At 46.0% G+C, this 17,744-nt stretch overlaps 1 protein-coding gene across 1 annotated transcript in view; it reads left to right on the top strand.

Annotated features, from left to right (window-relative positions):
* The window catches only part of LOC146173791 (uncharacterized), a 35,065-nt gene extending 26,469 nt beyond the window's left edge, over positions 1 to 8,596 (top strand). Inside the window, exon 5 of the mRNA XM_084583683.1 lies at positions 8,362 to 8,596. Coding sequence (XP_084439809.1) covers positions 8,362 to 8,507 — 146 coding nt within the window. The 3' untranslated portion in view covers positions 8,508 to 8,596. The remainder of the gene's footprint in view (positions 1 to 8,361) is intronic.
* The last annotated feature ends 9,148 nt before the right edge of the window (positions 8,597 to 17,744 follow it).

Below are 17,744 nucleotides of genomic sequence, written 5' to 3'. Positions count from 1 at the left end.
TGTATAATACCGACGAAGACTTAGACCCTTATAATTTAAATGGAGCATGGCACCTAACAAGCTAAAAGGGCCGACCTATGGGTCAATCATTTCTACTCTGTGCATGGTTCCGCGGAACCTCCGCCAGACCGCCTTCCGAGCCAAGACGACTAAGAACGGTTCGTAGAGAATGTACCACTGCACACCTTCGCCTGAAGAGAGAAAAGAGAAGAACGGCAGTCAACAGCGTCACACCTTGAAGACATGCCTGTCTACGGTATGGATGAAGACAGTCGTAGAACTATTTAACATTCAGTAGACGCGCACCGAAATAGCAACATACCGGATGTAGGCAGCTTTAACTCGCACCGCAGCAACAACCGCTTCTCGCCTATCAAAGGAGAAAGTGAGAGCTTTCTTATTCTACTGAAGGATGGCATAGTATCCATAGTAAGGAATGGTCAGTAACGGCTTGAATTTTGTTTGAACACACAGTGACCTGTGAATGTGGGAAGGTCTCTGCTCACCAAGACTTCGCGAGTCGACTGACGTGTGGGGAAGGTTTGAAGGTGCCTGAAGCGCAGGCGTAGTTTCTCGCCGTAAGTCGGAGCAGAGATGTCTTTGGTTCCTGCCGAAACAAACAGCAGCCATAGTTTCTTGCCGTAAGCTGGTGGAGACATGTCTTTAGTTCCTGCAGAAGCAAAAACCAGCCATAGTGGCTCGCTGTAAGTAGGTGGAGATAGATAGATGGATTTATTGAAAGAAAAAGGCAGAGAGGTTGACCCGAATAATTCAAATCTGGCCTGCTACTCTGCACTGGGGAAGGGGAAGGAGAGAAGAAAAAAAGGTCATGATGGGTAACGATGTGGGAGAAGGCATATGAAATGTATATACAGACACAGCAGCTTGCTTTACAAGCGCGAATCAAGTCCGCTGGCGCTCAAATAAAGGCAAAGAGCACGCACTGCCTGGACGCCCTTCTCCTTGTCCTGCCAAGCTCCCAGCAGCAGTTCCTCCGACAGAGGCCTCTTGTCTAAACGCTTCAAGGAAGCAGCTAGCACATTTCTTTCGTTAGCATACTCTGGGCACACCAATAATATATGGTCCACAGTCTCTGCGATGCCACAGGTTGAACATTCCGGTGAGTCCATCTGTCCAATTAAATGTAAGTCCTTGCGCGTGAAAGCCACGTTTAAACGAAGTCTATGTATCAAGCAGGCCTGATGACGCAGAATATCACGCGGAACATTAAATTTAAATCTTCGATCGAGCCTTCTAAGACGGATGTGTCGGGCGTCTGGTTCAGCCCAGCAAGCTGCTGTAGCAATATTCATACAACTCTTTAGAAGACACGTCGTATCCGCTCTTGAAAAAGGCACAGCTGTTTGGAAGCCATTGATGAGTGCGCTTTTCGCTTAAACATCGGCCTGTTCATTCCCATGGAGGCCGCAGTGGGCAGGGATCCATTGAAACATTATCATGTGGCCTTGCAGCTGGGCAGATGTGATGAGCTCCATAATGTTTAGTGCCAGGGACTGATAGGCAGTGTGGCGTAAAAAGTTTTCCAAAATTTGTAATGCAGTCTTCGAGGCCGTGAATATACACCGTTTTTGAGGCGGTTCCCCACATATGTAGCGAATAGCTTCCCGAATGGATACAAGTTCGGCAGCGGTTGATGTAGAGGTATGTCCCAAAAGGAAATGCAGAGTCGTTTTCTGAGCTGGTATGGCCACAGCTGCAGCGGATGCCTGTGCTGACACAGATCCATCGGTGTATACGTGAATATAATTGGGATATTCTGACCAGATGTGTGCCAGAGTAAGTTGTTTGAGTCCACTAATTGGTACCATTGATTTCTTTAGTATTCCGGGAACACGAAGGTGCACCAAAGGTTTATCCATCGTCTATGGTGGTTGGGTGGGACGATATGGGAGGACGTATCCTGTCGGTACTTGCAACTGATGGCAGCGGAGTGCACTTGTAAAACTGCAGCCCGGCCTCTCATCCAGATCTTACTGAGTGGGTGAAAACGGTGTCTTGTAAGTACTCGTAAATATACACGAAGGGGTTCGTGTGACAAGTATATGGACATTGGGCGAGTGTGTGCCTCTTCAATTGTGCCTTTGTTAGAGGTCCATCTGGGCAGTCCAAGGCATATTTTCAGTGCCTGCGCTTGCACGCTCTCTAAAGTCCGCAAGCAGGAAATGCTCATACTAGAGAGTACTGGGAGACTGTACCGGATGTAGCCAACAAACAGAGCCTCGTAAAGCCGTATTAAGGAGCGCTCAGTTGGACCCCATTTGATGCCAGCTATGTAACGATTATAGGGCAAAAATTAATTAGCCTTTTCTTCACCATTCCAATATGTTTAGACCAAGATAGCGGTGGTCAATAATTACTCCCAAGAATCTGTGCCTGGAGACGTATGGTATTACGACTCCATGAAGGATAATCGGGTAGCGGCTGACACATTTTCCCGTAAACGCGATCACTGCACACTTTTCTGCCGCTAAAAATAAACCTTGCCGCCGTAAGTACATCGATGTTGATGACACAGCTCGTTGCAGTCTCGCGCGTAGTTGTGGGCGCGTCGTACCAGAGGCCCAGATGCAGATGTCGTCAGCATATGCACTTATGTGGATGCTAGTTGGCAGTTCACTCCCCAGGCCAATTAGCGCAACGTTAAATAAAGTTGGGCTGAGAACTCCTCCCTGTGGAACTCCACGACCGACCTGAAAGCGGGTAGTATCTCCTTCAGGCGTAGTCATGTAAACAGAGCGGTCGCTGAGATAGCTTACAATCCACAAGTAGAGCCGGTCACCAACTCCCAAGTCGTCAAGTCCATCAAGAATAGCTTCATGGAGGACGTTGTCGTTAGCTCCCTTTATATCTAAAAATGCAGCAGCTACTAGTTGACGGTGACGCTTTTCGTGTTCTACTGTCGCCAGAAGGTCGATGACGCTGTCAATGGAAGAGCGTCCGCGACGAAATCCAGTCATCATACTCGGATAAAGATCATTACTCTCTAGATACCACTCAAGTCTTGCCAGCACCATGCGCTCCATAATTTTTCCAACACAGCTTGCTAGGGCAACTGGCCGGTATGAGGTAAGTTCGAGAGGAGGCTTTCCAGGCTTCAAAAGAGCAACCAGGCGGCTAATTTTCCAGTGTTCAGGAACAGTACTAGAAGCCCATATATCATTTAAATAATTAAGTAGTGCAGTTCTACCATACTTGCCTAGGTTTGATAAGGTTGAATAAGTAATCCCGTCAGGACCAAGTGCAGATGAATGCCGACAAGAAGAAAGAGCGGCGTCTAATTCAGTTATTGTAAAGGGCACGTCGTATTGATCATTCGGCGAAGGTGGTGCAAAAACCTCTGAAATTGGTAACTGTGCCTGGTTTGTGCCCACAACCATTTTACAAAAATCTTCAGCTACGTCTACTTCATTGCGGCGTTGGTAAAGGGCCAGGGCACGAAAAGGGTGACTTTCTCGCGGAGGTGTGCACAAGCTTCTCGCAACATGCCAAATAGGCGACAGGGGCTTACGGGGATCCAGTGATGAGCAGAACTGTCTCCAACGTTGTCGTCCTAACCTCTCCAGGTGGCGCAAAACTTGTCGTTTAGCTCGGCGAGAAAGTGCGAGATCTTGCGCGGATTTCGTTCTCCTGTACTTCCTTTCAGCTCGCCGACGCATCGCGCGAAGCCGCTCGAATTCCACGTCGATTCTGGACACTGACACCGGCACACTAACTTACCGAGTGTTCTGACTGGGAGAGGAAGCAATGAGTCCCTCTATTTGAGATGGTGACTGGAGGTCCACGCTGGAAGTCTCCACCGCTGCCCTAAAGGCGGGCCAGTCTGTGTATTGCACATGAGGTGAAGTGGCAGGTGCAAACCACTTGATGCACATGTACGTTGGTATGTGATCACTCCCATGTGTTTCCACATCACTACACCAAGAAACGGAGGGATGGAGGATTCTGGAAACAAACGCCACATCCAAGCAGCTGCTGTAGGTTGTTCCGCGTAGAAACGTCGATGAGCCGTCGTTTATATTGACGAGATCTTGCGTATGCATAAAGTCCGCCAGGTCTCTTCCTCGATTGCTCATTATGGCACTACCCCACTGAGGGTGGTGAGCATTAAAGTCCCCCACAATAATACGAGGACCTGCACAACACTGGAGGGTTGAAAATAGATATGATTTGTCCAAGCCATCCCTCGGTGGAATATAAGCGCCAATTACAGAACATACTCATCTTTGCAGGGTTAACGTCAAACAAATGTAGTGGTTCGTGTTGTGGGGCTGCAGATCATGGCGGACGTTCGCAATGTCTTGGCGTACACATACCAGCACTTTGCTTGTTTCGTCTGCTTCTCTAAACCATAGCAGAACATATCCAGAAAGGCGGAAAGTAGCCGGCATGTTGGGCTCACAGATCACAAACACAGGAAAGCGGTACTTCTGTACCCGCTGTCGGAAGTCACTCAGCCGACCACGCAAGCCTCGGGCATTCCATTGCATCACTACACTACGGCGCAAGTGCATCGTCACAGCGGTGGGGTTAGTTTATTGCGCCGTTGTGAATTATTGCAATGCCGCCAAGAGCGGCTCAAATGCGTCCAAAAACTGAACAGCAAACTTTGCTGTTTGCGTGTCGATGCTGGAGAGCAGCACCCGCATTGAATGAACCAGCTGTTTCAGCATTTCTTTTACCTGCTGGCTGTCGGGGTTGTCGGAATTTTCAGTACGTGTGGAAACCAAACTGGGATGAGGCCTGTCGTTGGCCTTTGATGGTAGAGCAGGCCACTCAACATCAGAGGCGGTAGGTAATACAACAGCTTCTGTCTGATCCTTGGCCTGTGACACTGTCTGCGACATTACAGCAAGAGTACTCTTAACGGGATTAGAGTCAATCTGTTGTGGCACCTGAGCTGACGTTAACTCTGAAGTTGACTTATCCAGGTTAGGCTTGCCTTCCGATTCCTTGTGTCGGCGTCGGGAACGGTGCTTGCGACGACGAATAGACGCGGCCGCTTCTTGATGAGTCGAGTTATCTCTCACCATCTTTTTTAGTATACGTTTTTCGTTCCGAATTTTAGGACAGTCCTTAGCCGTCGCTTCATGGGTATCCGAGCAGTTCGCACACTTGACAGTCTCCGTCTGGCATGTGTCATGAGGATGCGTACCGCCACATCGACGGCAGGATACCTCGTTTCGACAAACGGCGCTCACGTGTCCGATCTAGTGGCATTTGTGGCACTGAACAGGTCTTGGAACATACATCCGAACTGGGTGTCTCACATAGCCACTTTAAGGTGGGATGGGAGGGATTCAGTTTCAAAGACTAATTTAACGCACTTTGAGTGGCCGAAACGATGAACACCCACAATGCGCGCCGTAGATTTGATCAGCGTGCAGAGATCGCTTTCACTTATCTCGGGGTCAACGTCGGTGATTACACCTGCAGTAGTCTTTTTCCCTTGTGCAAGAAAGGAACGGACCGGCATGTTGCCTAGCGCACCAATTCCTTTCAGCTTGTCCACTGTAGCCTGGGATTTGACATCCACGGTCAGGACATTCTGGTCCTCCACCCAGGACATCCACGGTCAGGGAATAATTCTGACTTCGTCAACTTCACCGGGAACCAGCTGGTCGAAAAACTGGGTCAGGTGCTGTCTGTTTATCACATTCAGATTCGCCGTTGCCGTTGTTGGTACCAAGGCCACGGAAAAGATCCCTTGCTTTTCAGCATTCTTCTTCGGTGTCTCACTCATTACTGATGTTCGGCGCAGCTTCCTTTTCAGGCGGCGCGACTGTACAGGCGTGTAGCTGTTGTCAGAATTCATCTCAGTCACTGTGGAGTCATCAGCCGTGTCTGGAAGCTCCACGTCCGCGACGTCGAGGTGACCCGTCGAGTACGCCGTAGCCGGTTCGATGGTGGCGGGTGGGCGCAGGGGTCGTGCGCCCGCCATCCCGAAGGATGACGAGATCACAAATAGCTCACAGCGATATAAAATCCAGAAAAGTGGAAGAGCGCCAGCTTCAGACGTTCGGAAACCTCCACTTCTTCCTCCTACCTAGGAGGAACCTTCGGTTCGTGCCGAAACAACGAAAATCCGCAGTTGCTGCCCTAATCCGGTGGAAAGATATTTTCGGTTAGGGCCGAAACATAGAGAAACCTTAGTTGCATGCCGTAAGTAGACGGAGAGATGTCTTTTGTTCGTACTGAAGCAGAGAGAAGTCATAGTTACTGGCTGTTAGCTGGCGGAGAGATGTCTTTGGTTTGTGCACAAACAAGGAGCAGCCATAGTTGCTCGCTGTGAGTTTAGGCTCAGAGATGTCTTCGGGTTGTGCCGAAAAAAAGAACACGTCTAAATAATGGCCGGAAGTCCCATAGACCATATCAGCCGCAATTCGCTGCAGATCATTAAACGCAGATCAAAGTTTGATTAGGATATAGGAAGGTCATTGAGCTAAGTACAAGCTTCGATAAAACAAAGGCAGCCTTCAGGTGGCAGTGTAAGCCTTCAAATATGTGTTGTTTAAAGGCTGATACGTAGTGGAGAGGTTATGGCGCACTCCAAGCTGGGTAGTCCGACTACGAAACATAGCGCAATCAAATTGGTGGCCACAATCCGCTGTGACTAGAATGGGACAGTCGAAGCGGCCAATCCATAAACTTAAAAACGTGAACGCCAAAGTAAACACTGTGATATCGGACAACGAAAAGGTTCTGGGCCACCGCGTGTAGCGGTGGACACTGTTAAGGATGTAGCGGAAACCTCTTGATTGAGCAAGATGGTCAGCTATGTCGACCTAAAATGGTCGAAACGACAATGGGGAGGCTTGAAAGGGTTATGAGGCTACTTCACTTTTCCCGCCGTTTTCGACCGCTGATATTAGGATCATGCGCGAGCCCAGCAATGCTTATCTCGGAAGAAGTGTAGCCGAAAGAACCTAGGCGTCACCATGTGATGCGTAGTATGAATTTTATGATGGCAGCGTTGTGCAGGTGGCCGAATACTTAGTGGCGGAAGGCGGTTGGAACAGCCTGTGGAAGACTACTGGAGACGTCGCGCAAGATGTTTTCCGAACATGACAACAAAGCCACTGGCGACGTGGGCAAAGAGCTAGGGTTGGCCTGGAACTGTTTAATGTCATTGTATATTCATTATCTCGCAGCCAGCGTTGTGAAGTAGAGCGCGCCTGATGGAGAGATAATTGACACGGGAAAGCGCATTGGCTGCACTGTGCATGGATGCTTCAATGTGCCTGGTTTTCACTTTATACTCAGATATAAAACTAGGGTGCCATGTCTCTCATGTGGTGTGTGAGAATTGATTAACACAAAACGCACATGTTCACAGCTTGTAAGCCGTGAGCACATGAAAAACGGCTCCTCCTTATGCGTGAGCATACTGTAGCACGTTTCGGCGCGCTTGAGCTTCTGGGTGAAGAAACACAATGGGCACCAGCAGTTCTCTTGAAGCTGTTTCTGAACGGCGCCTGCAGCGTCATTGAATGCGTCAGTGGTGAAACGTAACAGGGCGTCGGCCAGTGTTGCGTGAGCAGAATAGTGTTGGCAAGAGTGTTTGGATGCTTGGAAAGTGGTGTCGGCAGCTGATGTCTAGTCAAGAGGATTGTGGTGCATGTGTTGATTTTAGTAGATCGATGAGGGGCAGGAAAGTGAGGGCATATCGGCCAAGAAACATCGATGGAAGTTTAAAAGCAGAGGAAATCTCCGAGCTTGCAAGCAACTTTTAGGAAGAAATATTGGGGACAGCGTGCTCCGAACTGTCCAAAGGACATATTCCGTGTGCTGTTATCTGATCACCAAGGAAATCGAGGTCATTGACACAAAAACGCCCTTGGCCGTATTGATGAAGAGGCCGTGTTCTTCGAAGCAGGAAAATGACTGGCGTAGTGTTCAGAATGTTCCTTACGAATAACTGAGGACGAGGTATGCGAGCTTAAAAAGAAGACAGCGAGTAGCCTCGCTGTCACTCCAGCGAGTGACCTTGCTTCGTGGCATCATTTTTCGGTCAATCCTGGCTTGCTTTAAAAATTTAGGATCCGTACAGCAAAGAAAGATGAGCCGCTAAATTTGGCCGACAATGCGCATGCCTGTTTGATGATTATTAATTGAGTTCTCATGATTCAAATAATCAGAGGTAGGGGCGAGTCATTATAAAATGTTTTAAATATATTTGTAGCTTCAAGACGCTGTTAAAGATTCATGAGTTTATAGTGCGAAGTGATTTTACCTATCTTTAGCCAAATAAATATTAACTATTATCAGCCTATTTTTCTTAAATGCTTATAATTATTTAACTATGTGTGAACTGCTGTTTGCATTTATTTCCCATCTTCACAGGTTGCGAGCTCCTGGTCAAAGATTCACAGTTAGAACATATACCACAAGAATGTAAGGACTACTACGAAGAGTACTGCAAGGCTCCAAGTCTTCAGCTACACAACTCAAACTGCATTTATGAACCTTTTACTCCACTGCAATGCTGAGAAATTAAATGCAATTAATCAAAAGCATATCTACAATTCCTATGGCAATATGTCTACGATAAGTTAATCTTTTCATCCGAAGATTATGCCGATTGAATTTTTACACTCATTTTCTGCATTGTGGCATGACAGACTTAAACACATCGGAGCAAATGTACCGGTTTAAGACTACCGGCTTTCATGATTAAAGACACGCCCAGAATACCTTTGACAGCTAACTTATATTAATCGCTCCAGAGCAAGACCCTATAGTCGAGCTACCTAGTATTGTCACCTCTTAGCAGGCAGGTAGATGGAAGCAATATAGGCTTTTGGTCTGCATGACAACAGGAAGAACAAGCGCAACAACTGATGAACCAAAAACTCTTAAAAGGCTCAGCGGCACCGTCATCTTCACTGATGCGATTGCTGTCCTTCTCCGTGCGCTGCACTGGCACTGTTCCAAAACATGCTTCCTCCCGATGCTAGGCTGAAACGAGAAAAACACACCAGCACAAGGGGGTATATTATCTGCATGTGTTAGTTGGCGATGAATGTGGTAGTGAACAAACATTAGACGCACGCAAAAGATATTGCTTAAGAGGTAAGAGGCGAATGCCTAGTAGTTGTATGAGTAGGCATTACCAGTCATTTATGTCATTACTACTCACTACTTAGCATATTTAGCATTGCATAGTTTATTGTGGTTACCAGAAGTTATCGTTAGACATATTCGTCTTTAAATACAACTAGCAGGCCATTTTAGTCCTTGCTACTCATTACTGAACATTTTTAGCGATTTCTCATCAATTACAGTTGTTACAAATCGTCTTTATACATATTGGTCAATACAAGTCGCTATTAGTCATTTGAAGTCATCAGTAATCATTAGTAGTTCATTTAGGATCTCCCTACTGATTACAAAGCATTTGAGTCATCTATATTTATTCGCAGTTAATGCAAGTTATTTTTGATATATGGGTAATTACTAGTCATTAGTAGTGATTATTGGTCATTACAGCATCAACCGATCTCTATTGTAACCTTTATTATTTGCAGCAATTAACAATTCCTTTTCCTTTATTGTGTATTGTTATGGCGGCCACTTCCTAACGACCCAGCCGGCGTTCACGTCCGGCGATCACTTTCTGCCAACGCAGCATGAACGTAGAAACGCTTTCGATAAAAACAATGATCACACGTAATAATACTTAAGCCAGAGTAGATGCACATGTTCGGGACGTGGAAATCTCGTTGGAATGGTTGGCTTTCTCTTTGTAGTAACCTCGTAGTAAGCTCACTTATGTGACGAATAACTTTGTACAGTCTAAAGTAGAGCGTCATTGGTTTTTTTGGCAGATATCGACTGCAAATCGGTGTCCGAATTCAGACCTTAATGCGAGGTCTCAAATATCTCCGGAGACTAGGGATAAGCGTCGGTGCGCAGTGGTAGCTATATGCTTACTCCTGCCAGCTATCGAGCCTACACGTGGGCTCGCATACCAATCGATCATCCCCGGATAGGCGGTCGTCCGCTCTATGCGGCTGCAAGTATCTAGCATTGGGTTTACTTCCCTATTGAAAAAAATCTGTATATAGGACCTATTCATATGGGGTTATTGGACATGGGAGTTGTGGGAGTTGAGGGAGTGGTAGGAGTAAAAGGAGTAGTAGGAGTCGCAGGCTATGTGCGTTGTCGAATGTGGTCAGCGCCCCTCGTTGTGGGGAAAATGAGGATGCAGGCTAAAAAGACGTTCAGGTAAATAAAAAAATGCACGTAAATAAAAAAAAATGAAAAAAAAAATGTTGCCGCACCAGGAATCGAACCATGATCTTACGGATTACACCGCATACCAGCCCAGCACGCTAACCACTACACCATGGAGACAGATGGTTTGTATGCTTATATTCGTCGTTTTCTATTGCGATTTTCTGTTTCGCACTTTGCATCTTTTTCTTACGTGCGGTCGTCCTTCGACAATTGCCCTGTAAACACGCTGAACCTTTTTCTTTTCTATCAATACACATAGGCAATATCATCTATCATTCAAACGTATCAGTGTTTTGCACGTACACCTAAGAATATGCGAATATGTTACGTACTGGCTATTTTTTCGCCGTGTTAGAGCGCATTTTTCTTTCTACTACAGAGATATCTCGTACGGATCCGCTTGTCATATATATGACCTTTTAACTTCCCATGCTGCCAGCGGAGCAGCGGCGGCGGTATTTTGCTTCCCATCGCTCCCTTTAAAATGCAAACCCTTAAATAAGCATCGCTGTTGATATGCAGCTATCAATGAATGGTTCGGTAGGCGGCGACGTGTGTTTTGAGTTATGCTCGAACATACTTATGTTCATGTGGAAAGGCGAATTTATTCCCTGCACTTCCGTATTGCAGACTCGTCATCAGTTACAGATATGAACGTGCGTCATAAGGTCGGAAGACGTGCAGCGATTGTTGATTGTAATTACCGCATGCGCTCACAGCAGCGCATGCAGAAATCGAAATGTAAAACAAACTTTCATGTTCATTTCATTCAAATTTGAAAAAGGCTTTCTTGTTTTTAATTCTTGATTGAATTTAGCGGGGACACCGCATGCGCATATATCAAACTTTGCCTTTTCAAACTTCCATAAACAAATCCTGATTAAGAAGCCCATCCAACTCCTGTATCATGGTACACAGGACCTATTCACACTCCGATAACTCCTAATATATATCCCACATGTGATATACAGGAGATAAAGGAGTCTGAAAAGGAGTAACAGAACCTATATGCATATCCTGCGCGTCCTCCTACTAGTCCTGAATGCGTCTTTATGGGTCCTTTATGCCCCATTTCGGCTCCTGCATACTCCCATATTATTTCATACAGGACCTATTAAAACCGCAAATAGGTTTTTTCAATAGGGTTGTCTTCCATGCACAAGCAGGAAGAGTGGCATACGTGTATTCTCCTTGATCGCAGTAACACAAGCGAACGTAACAGGCAATAACACTTCTCCCCGTTTCTATATCGATGCAACGTATATGGCGATATATTGGAAATCCTTTTGTTCAGCCTTTCCCTCAGCCTGTTAGTTTACCGATGGTGTGCAGTAGTTCGGTGGTTTGTAGTACAGCTTCGATGCAGGTTCTCTTTTTGGAGGTGTAATAGAAATACGGTTTTTCGACCCGATTCGTGATAAAAACTGCCAGCGCCCTGTGCCGTAGTACAAGGAACTAGACAAATTTGTTCTCTGCCTCAGCAGCCATCGCACGTAGAACTGCGCGGAATTCCGCAAGCGCATGAGATAGTCAGTCGCTGAGACTTGGTGCTGGTCTGCAACGTGGGACATGGTCCCAGACTAAGATCAGTCCTCACTGTATGGAAAGGAGCTCTTAGCGGTTCGATTCGCCATTGGTACAGGCGAACAGTTCTTGTAAATTGACGCACACACATATCTTGAATCGAAGAAAAGAAAAGCACAATAGACAAAGAAAAGAAAAAGCCATATCAACATTGATCATGCTATTGGGCCTGCACAGTATCTGGCAATCCAGAATGGCTTTCAGGCATGCAGACGTTGATGCGAGGAAAATACGGCAGTATTTTCGCGAAGCCGATGCGAGTGTTATTGAAGTTCTCAAGACACAAGACGAAGTGCGTGAGTGGCTTCCGAGAATGGAAGTGTTGCAGCAAATGACTTATTTGTAATGGATCATGCAGCCCATATCGCGTGGTTTTAACCCATGTTGTGTATTTGTCGCGTAATGTTCTCTCTCTGTGTGTGTGTGTGCAAGCGTGTGTGTGTGGAGTAATGTTCCTTGTGTGTAAAATCTAACAATAAATTAGGCAATAAAGAAAAAAAAAATCCCACATGAAACATCCAAAAGGCAATAGTCAACATGCGCTTTACCAATGCTATGCAAAACTCTAGTAGCCTCTTAATGACCACCACTTATTAAGGTCAGTCGCCTTGATTGGGCCGGTTATCCCTAAGATGTGATATTTCGGTTGCAGAAGGTTTGGTGAATTGTCGAAGAATCAGTTTGGAGCAGCCTATAGATAGTAAAAAACAGTGGGAATTCCGTATAAGCACGGAATTCGCACAGGGTCAAGAGGGTGGCCAAGGAGGCAAATGTAAACCTGATTTTCTCTGCCCTTGACAAGTTAACAAAAAGGTGCAGAATCACATACCCTGTTAAAGCGAGCCAAACATATGCAATAAGAGTCATAAAAGTAAATTTGTGTATGCACACAAGGCCTGTTTACTGTATTCTCGTGGCTTGTGGTCGAGTATATATAGGGCAAACTGGCTGATATCTAAATGAGAGACTAGAATAAAAAGTGAAATGTGGCACAATCAAAGCAGGGGATCTGTCTTAACACTGATATAACTGCCCCAGTAAACCTTGCAAGGCATTGTTCGGGGAACGAACTATTGAGGTAAAGCACAGGAAAAGATGCACACAGGAACTAATCAAGAAACGTTTAATTGACAGGAATGCAGCTGTATCCGCCGGGACTTCGACGGAAAATATATCAAAGAAATAAAATTCCGCGATGGCCATTGCATGAGCGTGCGCTGAGATTTATCCGCTTTCTCCTTTTGTGAGCGCTTTCTTCTGTAAGTATGATTTTGTGCCCCAAATAATATCAGGAAATAGTGCTGCATCCTGTTTCTGTCACGTATTTGTCTTTTTGTGATTCAGGTTTCGTCCAAATTAGCAACCTCAACCAACTAGGAGAGCAAAAACCCTTACATGCCTAGCGAGCTCCTACCAGTAATACCTTTCTGGAATTCTTTAAAGCCTATGGCTATAATTTTAGATGACCAGCTGCAAGTTTGTTCTGCCATCATCCGTGATATCGATGAGCAGGTCGTCCGGCACGATAAAAAAAGCAAACATTTCTGTGAGCTACCGAAGTATACAGCACGGATTTTCTCATCGTAGACATTGCAGGAAAACAAGAAGTACACTATACAGTAACCGATATTGCAACATTTAGACATCAGAGATAGTAGAAAGATGACTGCGATCACCTATATACGCGTAATGTCACACATGTTCAACAGAGTCGCAAAGCAGGCAAATGAAAGGTTTCACGTCGCTAGTTCTTACGTTTTAGGTATGTATAACATCGATCTTTGGACATTAACTTATGCACTGTATGGCAAGCTATGGGCACATGAAGGGGCATAAGGGCTTCGCGTTCTGGAATATACTTTTTTCAGAGGTAGCGTGCTGGTGCTTTCGGCAGCAAGACACGCAGTATGATACCTAAAAAAAAACCTAACCTATCGCATGCGACTAATACACCTGCTATAAAATGAAGTCGAAAGTTGAGTCCCTGATGTCAAATGTTTGAGTTCTTCTTTTCGAAAATTCGGGGGACATAGTGCATGATAACAAGTACTAAAGACAAGGACAAAAGAAAAAGGCGGCTGTGGCACGCAGTATTACAACTGAAATGGTTTGGCTTGTTTGGTTTGTGGGGTTGAACGTCCCAAAGCGACCCATGCTATGAGAGACGCCGTAGTGGAGCACACCGGAAATTTCGACCAACTGAGGTTCTTTAACGCGCACTGACATCGCACAGCAGACGGGCACCTTGCTTTTCGCCTTCAACGAAAACCGGCCGCTGAGGGCGGGATTTGATCCCGTGTCCTTGGGAACATCAGTCGAGCGCTGTAACCACTGCACCACCGCGGCGGGCACATCTGAAATGGTAGTTTTATGTAACGGAGATCTGCAAACCAATCCCACGTGCTTCACTATGCATGCTTTCACTACGGTGCTGGTTCTACGCGAGTAAACTTTAAATGAAACCTTTTAAAACTAAATGGAAATTACTTCACCTGCTTCGTTACAGCCGTTTTGCATCAGCCATCTTTGAATACCCGGCATCAGGAAGAAGGTCGAGCTATTGCCGACAAACTAAAACAAGTCACTCTTAAATACTTCCATGAGCACCATCAAATCGTTTGCACGTCTACACGGATGGTTCAGTGAACGCCATGAGTTGTTCAGGGTCCATGGTCATACCCTCAATTAACACAGAAATAAAAGTTAGGACAAATCACCAGACGTTTTCAATAGCTGCAGAGCTAACCACTCTTCGTGTCGCAGTGAGGCATGTCCGTAAGCAGAGCCCTTAGCGGTGGTCTATTTCCACAGATCCAAAAGCAGCCCTACAAGCCTTAAAAGCGGCTCTTCGCCGAGGAGCCCATGAGCAACTCGTTGGGGAAATACGACAAATTCATCACTATGCAGTTAATGGAGGGCATGACATCATCTACCAATGGCTTCCAGGACACAGCGGCATAGCGGGCAATCTCCGAGCGGAAGAGGCCCCACGAAAAGCCCACGAAGACGGCGATTGTGTGTTGATTCCATTTTCCAGGGCAGACGCAATGGGCAGACTTCGCGCACTTCAGCAGGGAACATACGTTCTCCTTGTGAAATTCTGGCCAGTTTGCGAACTGCCGCTTAAACTCTCGGGACCCTGAAATGATGCTGCGGCTTCCAACTGGCCTACCCCGACGCGAAGAAACTTTGCTGTGCCCCCTGTTGGTTGTTGTAGCATTCACAAACTCGTATTCTTTTGTGATAGGTATGCAAACAGCCCTGCATGCGCAAACTGCGGGTGCGACAAGTCTATAGGCCACATTTTTTGTGAGTGCTCCATATACAGTGAGAAAAGACAGCGTGTATGCCGTGCGCTGGAGCATCTAGATGGACGCCCATTGACTGAAATTAAGAATATAGGTCCGGGGCCACGGCGATCGTCTGCGGTGAACGTCTCCCAGGCACTGATCCCCTTTATGAACAGCACAGGCCTAATTGAAAGACTATGATTTTGCTGTTATGTTACGCGATATGACGGTGCCATGATGTGATGTGACTGTACTAACTTCACCCATCCCTCTCTCACAACTTTCATATCCACTAACCCCTTTTCCCCAGTGCAGGGTAGCAAACCGTTTTTTTACGGGTTAACCTCCATGCCTTTCCTCCTCATCTTCCTCCTCCTCCTCCATTTATGAATAACCGCTACGCGATATGAATGGCCCTAGTTAATGTGCACATAACTGCTGACACGTGTAGAAGACCAGCTCCTAAGCTGCTTAAAGTGAATATGACAGCATCTGCGAGCCGCCGACTGCATAATTTGAATTTCCTTCGTTTGACTATCTGACCACGCTTCCATTGGGTCAGTTAAGGTTGAAAGCAGAAAGCAAACGAAAGCGTTATACAAAAGGCTCCGCTCAAAAAAACAAATTACTACCAGAGAACTGCTCAAAATATCATGCACAGCGGCTCCATGAGGTGTGAGACGCGCGGTCGCGTAGTACTTGACCCATTTTTTTTTTAAATTCCAAACGGCCGGCAACGTTGCACATGTGACGTCTGCCCGAAGGAAAGACCCAAACAACAAAGCGCAGCAGAGGCTGCCCCGTTAGCGCAAGAGGTTCGAGTGCTTCAATTGTCGCATTAACCACGCCATTTATATTGACTATAGTTGCTTGAATTGTTTGGGATAGTCTGAATGTCTTTAAAACAGTGTGCGCACCACAAAATTTATTGCGCTGCTGAGCAAGAGGGACATGTGGGGTGCGCATCGCGGCAGCAGCAATAAGCCCTTGTGGCTAGGTGGTACATACATTGCCGATCAGCCTTGTCTATGCACGCCGACGGTGCTCTCCGGAGCCAGTCAACAACATCTACCATTAAGCTTTGGGTTTGAGCTGTGTGTCCCGTGCGCATGCGCGGCAAATCAGATGGATGACTGCTAATCGCTTTCTTGTAAAGCCCCTGCCTTTTAAGTATATTTCGTATAGCTACGGCCGCACTGCCTGTAGGTGGGAGACTTGGACAGTCCCGAAAGCGTCACGATGCCGCCGTTTTTCTCTAGTGTAACGAGACAACTAGGTAAGCACGCGCGCGTGATAGCAAATTAACAAGCGTTCCCACAGAGAAAAAACGTAGTAAAGAGCGGACATTTTCATGGGGCCCAGCGACTCAATCGACTGTAGCGAACCAAGCTGCCGGTGCTTGACGCACATCCGCATCCGATTCAAGGCTCTCAGTTCGAATGCCGAAATGCGCTGCGCCATGGCGCGCAGTATGAATGCCCGGAAGCGCTGCCGTACTGACGCGGCCAGTTAGCGCATTATTTTTCTTCTGTACTGTGTGGTATTTTTTGTGTTTATTTTCATCAATAAATATATAAACCTAGGTCACAATTACTGCAGAATGGCCCCCAACGCAGCAGCGTCACACCCTTTGCCACAGAGCAGTATCGCAGACAGGAGCTCTGTGAACGGAACATTTATTTTGGTTGAATTCTGTCATAATTATGTGCGTAAGTGCAGCCAAGAAGAAATAGAAAACGTAGGATACATTAGCCGACGTGTACCTTAAAGAAAGTACAAAAATATTCCAAAAGGCAAGAAACATTACATAGGTAAACAAATCTAGTATGACATGCATATATACAAAGTATGGAAAATGATATATAAGAAAATGGACTTACACTATCCTAAAAACACGCTCGCAGCTCTCTCCAAGTGCCGTGTATTTTATTTTAAACACAGAATTTATGCAAATACACTTCAAGTCGTCTTCGGTATTATGCCACAGGGACAACATTGCTTTGAGCTTATAAACGCATCGTTTCCCCACCCCATGCGCCTTTGGATACGACCTTCGCAGAACATGTGTACAGACAGTCACGTTTTTTACTCTCAGCCTTAACTTCTTCCGAAAGTTTGAAGGGTTTCTAATCACGGATACGCTGCAAAAACGAAATAAGCTCGAAAACCTTCATACTCATGTTACAAAGTGCCTTGCACTCATTTTACGGTAAAACTCAATCTAGCACTCATTAAACTCGTAGCCAGAATGTGTCAGAGTCTCAATACATAAATAGTTCGCCTATTATGGGCGTCATTATAGCCTGGGTCCCTTTGGGACGGCAAACATTGTAAAACAACCAAACATAGTTTGCAATGCCTCACATGGTTAATTTCTCGGAATGCGAAAATATGTACAGATAATAATGTTTTACGAAAAAATAGGGACATTTATTCATGCCAAATAAACAAATTTGTTAACGTTGATTAACAATTATTTTTTTGTAGATATACCTGACGTACAATGTCAAGTTGAAAATAAAAGCTCGAACCTATTGACACGTTGGATGAGGAAGATTGGTCCAGACCTTTTGCACGTTTGCTGCAACCGTTTCCTCAGGGCATACAGCAGAA

The sequence above is a fragment of the Amblyomma maculatum genome, chromosome 11, assembly GCF_055883805.1.
Source record: "Amblyomma maculatum isolate TAMU_Amacu chromosome 11, ASM5588380v1, whole genome shotgun sequence".
NCBI lineage: Eukaryota > Metazoa > Arthropoda > Arachnida > Ixodida > Ixodidae > Amblyomma > Amblyomma maculatum.
The sequence above is the reverse complement of the archived record's forward strand: the minus strand, read 5'-3'. Positions and strand labels throughout refer to the sequence as shown.